This window comes from Cyprinus carpio, chromosome A15 (genome assembly GCF_018340385.1).
Source record: "Cyprinus carpio isolate SPL01 chromosome A15, ASM1834038v1, whole genome shotgun sequence".
Lineage (NCBI taxonomy): Eukaryota > Metazoa > Chordata > Actinopteri > Cypriniformes > Cyprinidae > Cyprinus > Cyprinus carpio.
The window spans coordinates 24,106,230-24,119,433 of NC_056586.1; the positions used below are offsets into that span (position 1 = coordinate 24,106,230).

General features: G+C 33.6%; 1 protein-coding gene across 1 annotated transcript in view; it reads right to left on the reverse strand.

Moving 5' to 3' along the window:
• Positions 1-12,963, reverse strand: part of LOC109101346 (cGMP-dependent 3',5'-cyclic phosphodiesterase-like) — a 40,859-nt gene extending 27,896 nt beyond the window's left edge. The window contains exon 1 of the mRNA XM_042771743.1: positions 12,816-12,963. Coding sequence (XP_042627677.1) covers positions 12,816-12,963 — 148 coding nt within the window. The remainder of the gene's footprint in view (positions 1-12,815) is intronic.
• Positions 12,964-13,204: the final 241 nt, after the last annotated feature.

The window sequence follows — 13,204 nt, forward strand, 5'->3', positions numbered from 1 at the left end:
CCCTACCCTCACACACACTCACCACTCACAATCACACACCCCCCCTCTCTCACACTCACTACACACTTGCACCCACTCACCCCACACTTCTCACCCCACTCACCCTTTCCCACACACAACACAAACCCAAACCCCCAAAAACCCACACCCCACTCCCACACACACCACAACCCACCCCTCACACACACACACACACACACACACACACCACAACCCCACACACAAACTCACACACCCCAAAACAAAACCCCCCACACACCTCGTTTGGGGGGGGGCAGTGGTGCGTTTGTGAGCAGGTTTTTTTCTGGGGGGGTTCTTCAAGGGGAGGCCCCAGCACGCAGTCCTTTCTGCTGCTTCACCACTCCCTGAAAAAACCACATGAACAAACAGTGGAAAACCCTTCACGCTGGAAAACATCGGGTTCCGAGCCCGCGCAGCCGCCGGAAAACGATTACTCCCTCTTAATGAAAGCATTTAAACACAAGCCCAAACAAATTTCAAAGTTAAATTAACCTTTAAATAACACACCCCCGCCACCGGACATTACCCGATGTACAGCTTTCCCGTGGGGTTTTTACACACCTTAAAACGGTCCCCAAATTTCAATTTCTCAACTCGCCTTTCCCCTTTCTTTCTTTGCCTCATTTTTGATCAAAAACCTTTTCCCACAAACGGGAAAAAATGCAAACAGCCTTTTAAAATTTTTTAAAAATTTAAAAATGTATTTTTTTTTAATTTATTTTTTTAGTATATTAAAGAAAAATAAAAAAATAAATTAAATTTTTATTATTATTTTTGGGGAACACTTTTACAAACCTCATTTTTCTTAACATTTTTAATGCAAACAACCAAAGAGCAAAACAAATTTTTTTTTTCAGTTTTAGGGCCCTTTTTTTTAAAATTAAATTTTAAAAAAAAATGGGTCTTTTCTTGTTCTCTAAGTTTTAAAAATTTTTTCACAGATACAACTTTTAATTTTTTAAATAGCATTGAAAGGTTTTTTTCCCAAATAGTAAAAAAAATCACCCAACCCAAAGATTAGTTCCCAAATTTTTTACCTCTTTTTTCAAACCCTAATGTAAATTTGGGTAAAAAACATAAATTATGGGTTTTTTTTAGTTTTTGGGATGTACTTTTTTCCCCAAAAAAACTTAAAGTAAAAACACAAACCCAAATTTAAACATAAATAAGTTAAATTAAAAATAAAATTTTTAATTTCATTTATTTTATATTTTTCAGTTTATATTTTAATTTTTAAAAAAATTTAAAAAAAATATATATTATCAAAAACCTTTTCAAAATTTTTAAAAATTTAAAATTAAAAAAACTAAAAGTGCAAAAAAGTATAACAAATTTAAAATTTTTTTAAAAAACCCAAATTTTATTTTTTTTACTGGCCATGCATATTTTTACAAAAAAACTAATACAAAAACCAGTAACTACTGACCCGAAAACTTTTTAAACAAAAGTATTTTGGGTACAAAATTGGGAAAAATTTAAAAGGGTGTAAATTGGTGAACTTACAGATTCATTAATCAAGAATCATATGATAAATTTTCATAGAATCCCGGGGAAATTTAAAGCTAATGTGACCCAAAACGCAGTAAAGGAGGGTGTTGTTGCTAATTTTATGCTGAAATGAGCTTATCGTTGTACCAGTTGCTTTATTTCCCCGGTTTTCGACTCAGTTGTTACGATCTCTGCAGGGAATTAAAGAACATCAGCCAGAAAGAATCAGTAAAAGAGGCAAAGTTTGATCTCTTGCACTTTAAATGGCTTTACAAAGAAACGCTGACGGTATCCCATCATGCACTGCTGCTTTACAGCCAGAGCCATTCAGCTGGAGAAAACCAATTTACACCCTGTCTGTGTGTGTGTGTGTGTGTGTGTGTGTGTGTGTGTGTGTGTGTGTGTGTGGCCTATCCCGGTGTTTTCTCGTCTCTGGCCGCAACCTGAAGTTAGTGTCGAGAAGCCGAAGGTGCAGGAGTCTGATTACAGGCTGACCAGACGCTGCTGCTGCTTCTAAATGTTTTTTCACTCAGAGAGAGAGAGAAAAAGTCAGTTTAAAGTCTCATAAAGTTGTGTAACATCTAATCCTACAATCAGAGCTCTCCGATTTCACATCAAATAGGACGGAGCCACAAAGCAGACCCTTCAACACGGAGACAGAGGACAGGACTCCTACAAGACTAAACAAAACACACACAAACGCACGTTCTTTGTTCAAGTTTAAAAAACGGTATTTAACTATAAAAAAAATCAAATTAAAAAAAATCTAATAAAATATAAATATTAGATGAAAATGAACAAACTATTCAAAATATTTTTAATAATTGAAATAGAAATAAAATTAATAAAATATAAATATTAAATTAAAAAAGTTTTATTCCTTACTTAAATTAAAACCATAAAATACTAAATATTAAAAATTAAAAACAAAAAATAAAAAATAAATAAAATAAATATTAGATGAAAAACATAAAACAAAAAAAATAACACAAATAATTTAAAAAACAAAAAAAAAAAAAATGTGTAAAATAAAAATAAAATAAAATAAAATAAAATAAAATAAAATAAAATAAAATAAAATAAAATAAAATAAAATATGGAAGACTTCAACTAAATGAAAATGAAGAAATGATGCCTTGGTGAAATACTAATGAGTTACTGGAAATTTATGAAAACTAAAACTGTACTTAAACTGAAATACAGTATCGTAAGATCGAGTAATATTTTAAAAAATAATAATAAAAATGAGAGCAATTACTAAAAAAATTAAACCTGTATATATATATATATATATATATATATATATAGCTTTTGAAGAAACACCATGTACATCAATATATGGCAAAAAGAATGTTTGGAAATGTGAACTGATATTTCCTACTGACACACACTACATTAATATTAAAATATTAATAGATAATAAAAATAATATATAAAAACTAAAATAACACTGCATGTTAAAACAGAAGATTAATAGAGTAATAGATGCAGAGCAGGAGCCGAATTTCTCCAGGTGAATAACTGTGGTGTAAAAGTGTGTGTGTAATCAGGAGTGTGTGTGTGTGTGTGTGTGTGTGAGAGAGAGAGAGAGAGAGAGAGAGAGAGAGAGAGTATATATATATATATATAGAGCACACACTAAACAGCTAAATCACTAATAAAACAAGCTTATCTGTCACATAAGGCCACACACACGGCAGAAGACTCAAAATGTTTCTCGCTCAGTATATAACAGAGTTTTTGTACTGGGATAAAGAAAGTGTGTGTGTGTGTGTGTGTGTGTGTATGTGTGAGTTTAAGCAAAATGCTAACAGCAAATTACAGTGCTGTTTATAAATTGTGTGTGTGTGTGTGTGTGTGTGTGTGTGTGCTGACCTTGCTATCATGATTGCCCAGGAAGGGCTCCGTGGCAAAGTTTTGGTGATTTCCTCGAAGATTTTCCAGGAGAAAAGAGAGCGAGAGAGAGAGAGAGAGAGAGAGAGAGAGAGAGTGAGAGGGGATGACAGTTTTCTACCACAGCAACCCAAAGTCCTGCTCCCACGCCAGTTCCTTCCTATGATAACATGGATATGTGAAAAGTGTGATTTAGAATTGGATACATACTATTTCAGCCATACTCATGTTCAAGCATGCCTCTATTCCAGCCGTGGATACTGCAGCAGCTACACTACCCCCTCGTGGGCCAGAAAATCGTAGCCTTAGCATTTAGAAATCACTTTATTACCCCTGAATCTGGAAATTGCAGTACGCGCTCCTGCAGATCTGAGTGCAAAGTGCTGGAGTTATGTAAAGAGTTTTTTTGGCTACCTTTTGTGTCTACGCCAGCTCAGGGAAAGTATGATGTGTGTTTTGTTTTTTTGCTATCTGTGGCGGTGCAGGCAGGTGTTCAAGTACTTCCTGTGCCAGGAACGTGACTCCACTTCTGGGACGGAAAAACTGCAAACTGGAAACCTGCGAAATTACAAGCAATTTTGTGAAATATGCGTAATGTAGAGCAGTTATAAGTGTTATTTTAGTATCAAGTAGTTTTTGCTATTATTTCCTAAGTAATTTTTTTTGTCTCCTTTGCCATTTTTATGATGTCTGTCTATTTTAAAACTAAATCGCTAAACTAAAATATAAACGCAGAAATGTTGCCTTGGAAACTAAACTCAAATAAAATAATAAAAATAAATAAATGTATTTATTTCAAGTAACAAAAAAATGTTTATTTTTAAAAGTTTTAGTTAACAATCAGTTTAGAGTAAACAAAACATCAATAACTCATATTAGTTCATTCACACAGCTGTTGTACATACAATAATATTTTTACTGTATTTTTTATCAGATAAATGCAGACTTGGTGGCTTCTTTCAAAAACACAAAACTGACTTTAATTATGATTTATGAATGAAACACTGAAAAAAATAACTCGTAGGATTTACTTTAAAAAAAATCTTCGTTTTTACACACATACATTTTAATTAAAACTTAAGTATTGAACCAAGTAAAATCTACTTAACTACGGAATTAAGTAAATTTAACATGGCCAGTTAGAGTTTGATGAGTAATATCGACTATTTAGTTAAGTACTATACTCCAGTACATATCCCTCAGTTACAGTTTATAAAATTTACTTTAACAAGGTAACAGTCGAAAACAACCATGCTATTAAAGCATGTGGTTCACTTGCAAACATGCAAGTAAGCAAGTAGACAGCTTGTTATCCTTCAAAGATAATGTGTCCACTCAATATAATCACTACCCAAATAAACACAGACACCTCGATACTTGGTACACCATACACAATGACAGTAACAATCAGTGGGTAGTGTTTGAGTATAAATGTATCATTTCGAGTAGAAAATGAACTCCAGATGTCACAAAGCAGTAAGTTACTAAACCTAACAACAAAAGCAACCATAAAACAGTGTAAATACAATCAAAAAACAGTGAAAAATTTAACCTTATTTTTATGTAGTATTTACTTCACCGCAAAATCATTTTTATCAGTGCACATCTCCTCTGATCATTGATTGTCTCTGTCTGTCTGTCTGTCTGTCTGTCATCTGTCTGTCCGTCTGTTTGTTTGTCTGTCTTTCTGTCATCTGTCCGTCTGTCTCTCTCTCTCTCTGTCTGTTCGACGGCCTGTTTGTCTGTCTGTCTGTCTGTCTGTCTCTCTGTCTGTCTGTCTGTCTCTCTCTCTCTCTGTCTGTCTGTCTGTCTGTCTGTCTGTCTGTCTGTCTCTCTCACTCCCTCACTCTCTCTCTTTCTCTCTCTCTCTCTCTCTCTCTCTCTCTCTCTCTCTCTCTGTATGTCCGTCTGTCTCTCTGTCTGTCTGTCCATGCTTCATCCCGTCTGTCCGTCCGTTTGTTTGTCTGTCTTTCTGTCTCATCCGTCTGTCTGTCTCTGTCTGTCCCGTCTCTGTCTGTCTGTCTGTCCCGTCTGTCTGTCTGTCTGTCTTCTCTCTCTCTCTCTCTTGTCTGTCTGTCTGTCTATTATGTGTTACGTCTGTTCTCTGTTGGTCTCTCCCTCTCTCTCTCTCTCTCTCTGTCTGTCTGTCCTGTCTGTCTCTGTCTCTCTTCTCTCCCGTCTGTCTGTCTGTCTGTCTGTCTGTCTGTCTCTCTCTCTCTCTCTCTGTCTGTCTGTCTGTCTCTCTGTCTGTCTGTCTGACTGTCCCGTTTTGTCTCTGTTTTGTCTGTCCCGTCCTGTCTGTCCCTGACTGTCTGTCTGTCCATATGTCTGTCTGTCTCTCTCTCTCTCTGTCCGGTCAGTCTGTCTGTCTGTCTGTCCGTCTGTTTGTCTGTCTCTTCTGTCTGTCTGTCTGTCTGACTGTTTGTCTGTCCTGTCTGTCTGTCCATCTTCTCCTCTCTCTCTTTTTGCTCAGCTCCCTACGTATGACGGTCTCCCATTCGAACAACTCACCTCCAGCGGGGCGTCCCCTGGGCTAAACCCAAAAAAAAACGCAAAACCTAAAAACGCCAACCACCACCCCCCAAAAAACCCCCAACCAAATAAAAACATACCAAAACAAAAAAACGCAACACGAGAAAAAAAAAAAACAAAAAAAAAAAAAAAACAAAACACCGAACAAAAAAAAGAACAAAAACCACATATAACCGCCGTCTGACCGCTAAATAAATAATAAAAGTCTCCCTCCGTTGTTCTCCTTTAGATCCAATTGCTTTTCCTCGGTTAGGAAGTAGAGAACATGTATTTTGTGCCATTCAGTTTATAGTTAAAGTTATAAAAACTGGTATAATCTTTAAAAGGAACTTATAGCTTGCCTTGATAGCTTACATTCTGTTCTTTCGTCTAGCTTTTCCTGCCAACCATCTAAATCTCTCAGTTCCTTTCAATTAGCTAAATCGTGCGTTGTCTAGAAAATAAGTATGAGAAAAAAAAACAAGAAAGGAAACTATATCTATGAACCGTCTGATATTCCTTGATTTGCAACGGCCTATCCTTCCGTTCAATATCCAACGAATGGGTCGTGTCCCTAATGAGTTTTGTTGAAGTAAGCATGTTCCTTATATTTCACGGTTTAAAAGGTAGTTTCAAAAATGTTCGATTTTTCATCTCCAGTGAGGGTACTGGTTTCACCTTTCATTTTTTAATTGTATTTCCTTTTTTGTCTACTTTGTCTTTCATTGATTCTATCGTCTCCAATCCTCCACATAGGTTTTTTGTCCCGGTCTAGTCCGGCCATAGCTCCGCCCAAAATCTCCTCAGCCCTCACTCCCCCCCAACCACCCCCAAAGCAACAGCACAGAGGCTCTTTTCCACACGTTTTACGAGAGCAAATTGGGAGCTCCCCGCCCTCCCCACCAGAAGCCAAAGCTCGCAGACACAGGGAACTTGCACAGAAAAAATGCATGTGCTAAACCCTTTTTTTTGTCTGCCCCCCCCGTCCCCCTCCCGTTTCTTCTTTTCCCCCCTTTTTTTTTTTGTCCCTTTCCCCCCCCCCCCCCCCCTTCCTGTCTGTCTGTCTATTTTTGTCTTCTCTCTCTGTCAGTCTTTTTGCCTCCGACGCGTGTCTTCTTTCTCTCTGTATTTTTTCATGTTTGCTCTGTGATGAAATGTTTTTGTTTCTATCTAATGGCTGATGAAAGCACAGTGTTTCTGATGAATGGCTTTCCCTCTGCACACCTGCAAAACTAATATTCAGGTGTTCAAAGTCTCTATTCCCCCGGCCTTTTTGTTTCTGCTTAGCTCTGATCAATAGGGTTCGTGTTTTTCCTCTCTAGTTTTTCTGGAAAAAAACTCAAACAAAGGTGTTGTTCTTTCAATTTTTGTTTTTTTGCATGACGTTGAATGCATTTTAATGTGCTTCCGTGCCCCTGTGGTTTTTGTGTGTGTGAGAGGCATTAATAGGAGCTGATATGTGTGTGGATTGAAAAAATGCCGAGCTGACGAATGCATGGGAGTTTCAATTCTACTCTTATCTACTTTTATAGGGGAAATCACACACAAACCACAATTTTCCAGTCTTTTTTCCCTAGAATATGCTGCTCAATTCAGGGGGACTGTTATCTGGTAAAATCAAATATTTAAGGATTTTGCGGTTTTTATGGTAACTGATGAAATGCCGTATTTCAAAGGGATTTTAAATCTTTAGATTAAATTTTAACGATTCACTTTAAGTCATGTACTTTGCAGTTAGTAGGTCCAATTCAGCATTTGATAAAGGGAAATGTTGAAATAAACATTTTATAATAAGAAATGTTTACTCAGAAATTGCAACAAAAAAAAATCACATATAATTACTAAAGAAACGCAGACATTGAATAAAATGTGAAATTTGAAGTAGAGAGCTGTGAAAGACTGAAAAAGGTGACACCAGTATCTTAAATACTTCAAAAAATATATATATTTTTTTTTTACACCTTAACTGAAATAAAGTACTAAAATTGCTTAAAACTAAAACTGAAAAATGAAATCAAAATAGTAAGAAGCTAAATTGGAAACATTTAAAAAAACTAACTAAAAATGTCAGAAGCACATAAAATCAGGGGCTCTGTAGACTGGTTCAAGGAATGAAACGGACAAGCGAGGAAACCTAACTAAATTTTGGACAGGAACAGAATAGAGAAACAGAACGAAATCAAAATGTTATAGCTCCGACAGAATCGAAAATTTGAACTGGCCATTAATACAGTTAATAACCTTATTTTATAGTTCCATTTTAATATTTTACAGGAGGTAGTTTTCATTATTTTGCAAAAGCTTCGGCAACTTTGAATCATGTCTTTGATTCTGATAATACAGCCAGCGTTGGTATGACCATAGCGCCGAGGCCTTACGCGCTACACACAAAAGCTAATTTTGCTTTATATTGAAGCCTGTTCATTATAAAAATAAAATTCAGTAGAAAAAAAAAAAAAACAAATAAAGGATTACACTGCGCCGTTGTTACAGCATGTGTTGCGTTCAGCGTGACCGCGGCTCACTGTGCTGATAAAGCCGAATGCGAAGGATGATGTTTTTATGTCGATGAAAGTACCAAAAACCTATATAATAAATAATATTTTAGCATCCAGATACGTCAGGACCATGGTAAACATTTGGATTCATTGGAGAAATGAGAGAATTAGGCATCAAGCTTCCCTTACACTCATTTGTTTTTTGGATTGACGTTTTATAGCCTAACATTTAGATGATTTGTTTTTGTAAACATTTTGCTTTAGACTACATGCATTTTTGGCGCTTCATTATTTCCGGAAAGTAGCCTAAACTTTAGATGATTTGTTTTGTAAACATTTTGCTTTGAACTACATGCATTTTAGCCTTCATTATTTGAGGAAAGTAATGGGGCTAATAAAAATCACGACCTGTGAGCCGCCGACTTATGTTTTTTTTCACTCTCAAAAGCAATCTTATACAAAACAATGTTTTTTTTTTTTTAAACAATGCAGCAAAACAATTTTTAAATATCTTAAAAATGCCTTATTTGTCGCTAAAAGTGTTGATAGATTTTTTTTTATTTGTTTAGTAGACACCAGTTGGCCAAAATCTAGAAAAAGATGATGCTGTATTGGCTGTGACTAAGCACATCAGGTTATTGGATCGCTACCAGATCTCTCTTTATTCCTTTTCTTTTTGAGGTAAAGAAAAATGCTGTACTTATTATTATTTTTAGTATTTTATAGGGCAAATTATAGGCAAAGAAAAATTGTTTTTAAAAAAATTACACTTATTAACCAGTATTTCTTCCACTGAACCGGTTCGGAACGGTTAATAAATATCAGAGGAACGCAGGAACTGAAAGTTTTTAAAATACGATTTCTGCTGGAGCTGACGTTTAATTTTTTGTTTTGCTTCAAGCCCTGCATACAAATTACTAAAGTTTTCCTGGCAATTAAAACAAAGTAGACCGATATAAATATTAGATGAGAAACAGTAAAAAAAACTAACAGACATTGTGAAGAAGAACGCTGAAGCGATACTTCCAATACCTTTTGCTTAAAAACTTAAATTAAAAAAAAATAAAAAAATAAAAATAGTGAATTTGTCAGTGAACTGATAAAAATTTAAGTGCTTCTAAAATACACTTAACTAGTAAAAATTAAAATTAAAAACACAGTAAAATGCATCGAATCAAATCGAAATTGTGAAATAGAAAAACTGAATAGTATTGCTTCATAGAAACATACTGCAATACCTTTATTTTGTTTACACAACTTAGAAAAGTCACTGTACAAAAACAGTGAAATCCAGGATAAAACGTTTCTGCAAATAATCCAGAGCGTTTCCTCATCTGAGCTCATCATCTGGACCCCGAGCTCGGAAATTCTTTCCTAATATCTCTGTCTGCACATTGATTTGTTTCCCATCCAAGTATTATTGGGTGGTCATCGGGGAACAGTCTTTTAATGTCCCAAATGTCCTCAGGAAATTTGATTATCCGGGACGGTTTCGACTCCTTACTGATTTTACTCACATGGGTCATACAAAAAAAAAATAAAATTATAATTAAATTCTATAATATACATTAGTAATTATGATATTACTTTAAAATATAAAATTACAAATTACTATAATATTTTATATTATTAGATTTTATAGATTATTTATTGAATCTATAAATGGGCGTTAATATAATTAATAAAATAATATGTAATTTTTAAATGTTTAATTTTTAAATATCATATTTATCATATTAAAAAAATTTGAATATATTTTTAAAAATATAAAAGTTAAAATTATATTATTTTATATTATATTAAATATATAAATTATATTGATACGTAAATAGTAAAAATTTTTTAATTTTAAATGTTTTTTGTCACAATGTTGTAATTTAAAACAATATGTGAAAATAAACTTTTATAATTAGTTTAAATATAAAATTTTATAACTAAAATATTAATACTATAAATATATAATGAAAATTTTTATAATATATTATAAAATATATTGAATATAAAATTAGTATTGATACTGAATAATAAAAAATATTTAATTTCAAATTTCAATTGCAAAAGTCTTAAATTTAAAATTTAATAAATGGTAAATATAATATTATAATTAAATTATTTTATAATAAAATTATGAATTATAATATTAGATATTATCATATATAAAGTGCTCAGCGGGAGAGATTTCCCCCCCAAGAACATTGTTTATCTACAGAAACTCAGCTTAAAATTTCCTTTTCTGTGAGCAAAAAAACCCACATTTTTAAATTTCCCAATAAAAAAAGTGATGATGTTTGCCCAACTTTCTGAGTAAACAGTCATGAAAATACTTGGTGGTTTAAATGTTACATTTCCCAAATATATAAAATTTTAAAATGATTAATGATCAACGGGGCTACCCGGTTTGGTTCCCCGGAAAACCCTGAAATAAAACTGTCAATCACTGAAAAATACCCAATTAATTGGGGGAGGAGGGGGGAGGGGGCTGTGGATTTGTTTGACATGACATCAGAACCTTCAAATGTGAGGTCAGGATGAGAGAAAAGATCATCTTTTTTAGATCGCCATTAAAGTTTTTTTGGGGAAACACACACTTATACTAAAAAAGGCCCCATTTTTGCAACCCCTAAACCCTTTTTTAGAAAAAGCCATAAACGTTGATATAGAGAGAGATACGGGGCAGAGGTGGGACGGACTGCGTGTCCCGCTATTCGGAGAGAGAAGAAAAAGGGAAAAGGCTGGATTCTGCCCTTTGTTCATCGGGGGAAAGTAAAACCCCGGGGACAGCACAACCGACCCAAACGGGTTCATCGGAAGAGAACCGGGTTCGACACGTCGGTCAACATCGCGTTCATTTGATATAAAACAGCTCTCATCAGAAACCACGCTAACACCAGACAGACACACACAAACCTTAAGCCATACATTCTTTGAAGAACAGACAGAAATATTCACTGTACTTTCTTTCCGTTCAAACTTGGTGTTATTTTGTCATAATTTTGCTTTTGGTAGACAGCAGTGTGTTATAGCATAACCAGCTTTTTTATTTTTGAATTGGGTTTTTTTTTTATATTTTCCATTTTTAATTTTGTTAATTTTTTGTCATTTAAAGATTTATGAGATGAAATAAAAAAAAAAAAAACAATGTTTTCATAATTTTTTTCAATTTAATTTTAGTATAGTTTTAGTTATTGTAGCAACAAGTTAAAATAAACACAAATAAAAAAAGTTGCCTTAAAAAACCCAAAAAAAAAATAAGTTTGAAGTTTATTTGATTTTTAGTATTTATACTATAGTATTTTTTATTTTGTTTTTTTTAACTAATAATGTGCCCCATACAGTATTTTGCCTTGTTATAATTAATTTTTTATTTTTTTTTTTTATAGTAACAAAAATTTCTATACCAGTTTAATCTTTAAACCTTTATTTTTAATATAATTTTACTCTCTCATTATTATTATTATTTTTAATTATTATTTAAAGTTGTTTTGTGTACTGTAGTTGTCACTAAGAGAAATCTGTTGAGCATTTTTATTTATTATTTTTAATCTTAAAAAAAATGTTTATAGTATTTGTGTATCGTAGCAAGAATTTTTAGGTTTTAGTTATAATAATGGTTTTAATTAATCTTTAATAAATCTTTTATTATATTCATATTATCTCTATCATTATTATTAGTATAATTAAGTAATTATATTTTGTGGGAATGGGAGCTGAGTTAAGAGAAATCTGTGGAGCATATTTTTAGATTTAATTTTATATACAATTTTAAAGAAAATAGTTTTCTGGTAGTTGTTTATGGTAACAAACTTTTTCATGGTTTTTAGTTAAAATAATAATAGATTTTAATCTTTAAATGAATCCTTTAGGTTATATCATCTTATCTCTATTATTATTATTATTATTATTATTAATATTAATAATAATTTTGTTTTGTGTACTTGGAGCTTCACTAAGAGAAACCTGTTGAGCATTTTTTTTAAATTAATTAATTTTATATAAATATACAATAATGGTTTTATAGTATTTGCTTATTGGTAACATGTTTTTATGGTTTAGTTTTGTTAACTATACAGCCAGGCCTCATACATTATTTGTCTGCGTATTATATATTTTATGTTGTGATTATTTTTTTTATTATTAATGGTTGTTTTTGGGTGTTATAAGTTTCTGAGTGGTAAGCCAGGGAAAGCTCATTTCGATTCAGATTTTTATTTTATATTTTTTAAAAGCCCCCCTTTTTTTAACTAGTGCTATATTTTTTTTTAAAATTTTATTATTATTGTTATTTTTTTAACCTCATCCCCTGATGCTTTACAATGAAATGAAAGGCTGATAAACAAAACATGTTATAATCACAGCATTTCTTTGAGCTTTTATTATGACATTAGCATACGCCCCGCCCAGTACCTGAGGCTTGACCTCTGGCGGCCAACCTCATGGGGCGGATCCTCACATAGCAGCCGGGCGGACTCCGCCTCCAAACAGGTACACGAACACAAACTCCTGCCAAAACACCAGCGAGAAACAAACAAGCTGAGTCATTAGGAGTCGTCATCCATCATAATTCTGTCAGGCACTGGATTCTTGCAGTAATAAATACGGAAAACCATCTGCAGTCTCTCAGCCTGTCATTCTAGCCCTCGTGAGGTTAATCAAAGGCAAAAGTACCGTCGTCACTCCACAGGCTGCGTTTAAACGCCTGTGCTGACAGACCGGCCAAACCCTACTAATTAGAACTCCGGCGGCCTGTTACAGTGGCGATCGGATAGCGCGGCGAACTGGATTGGTCCTTTTAA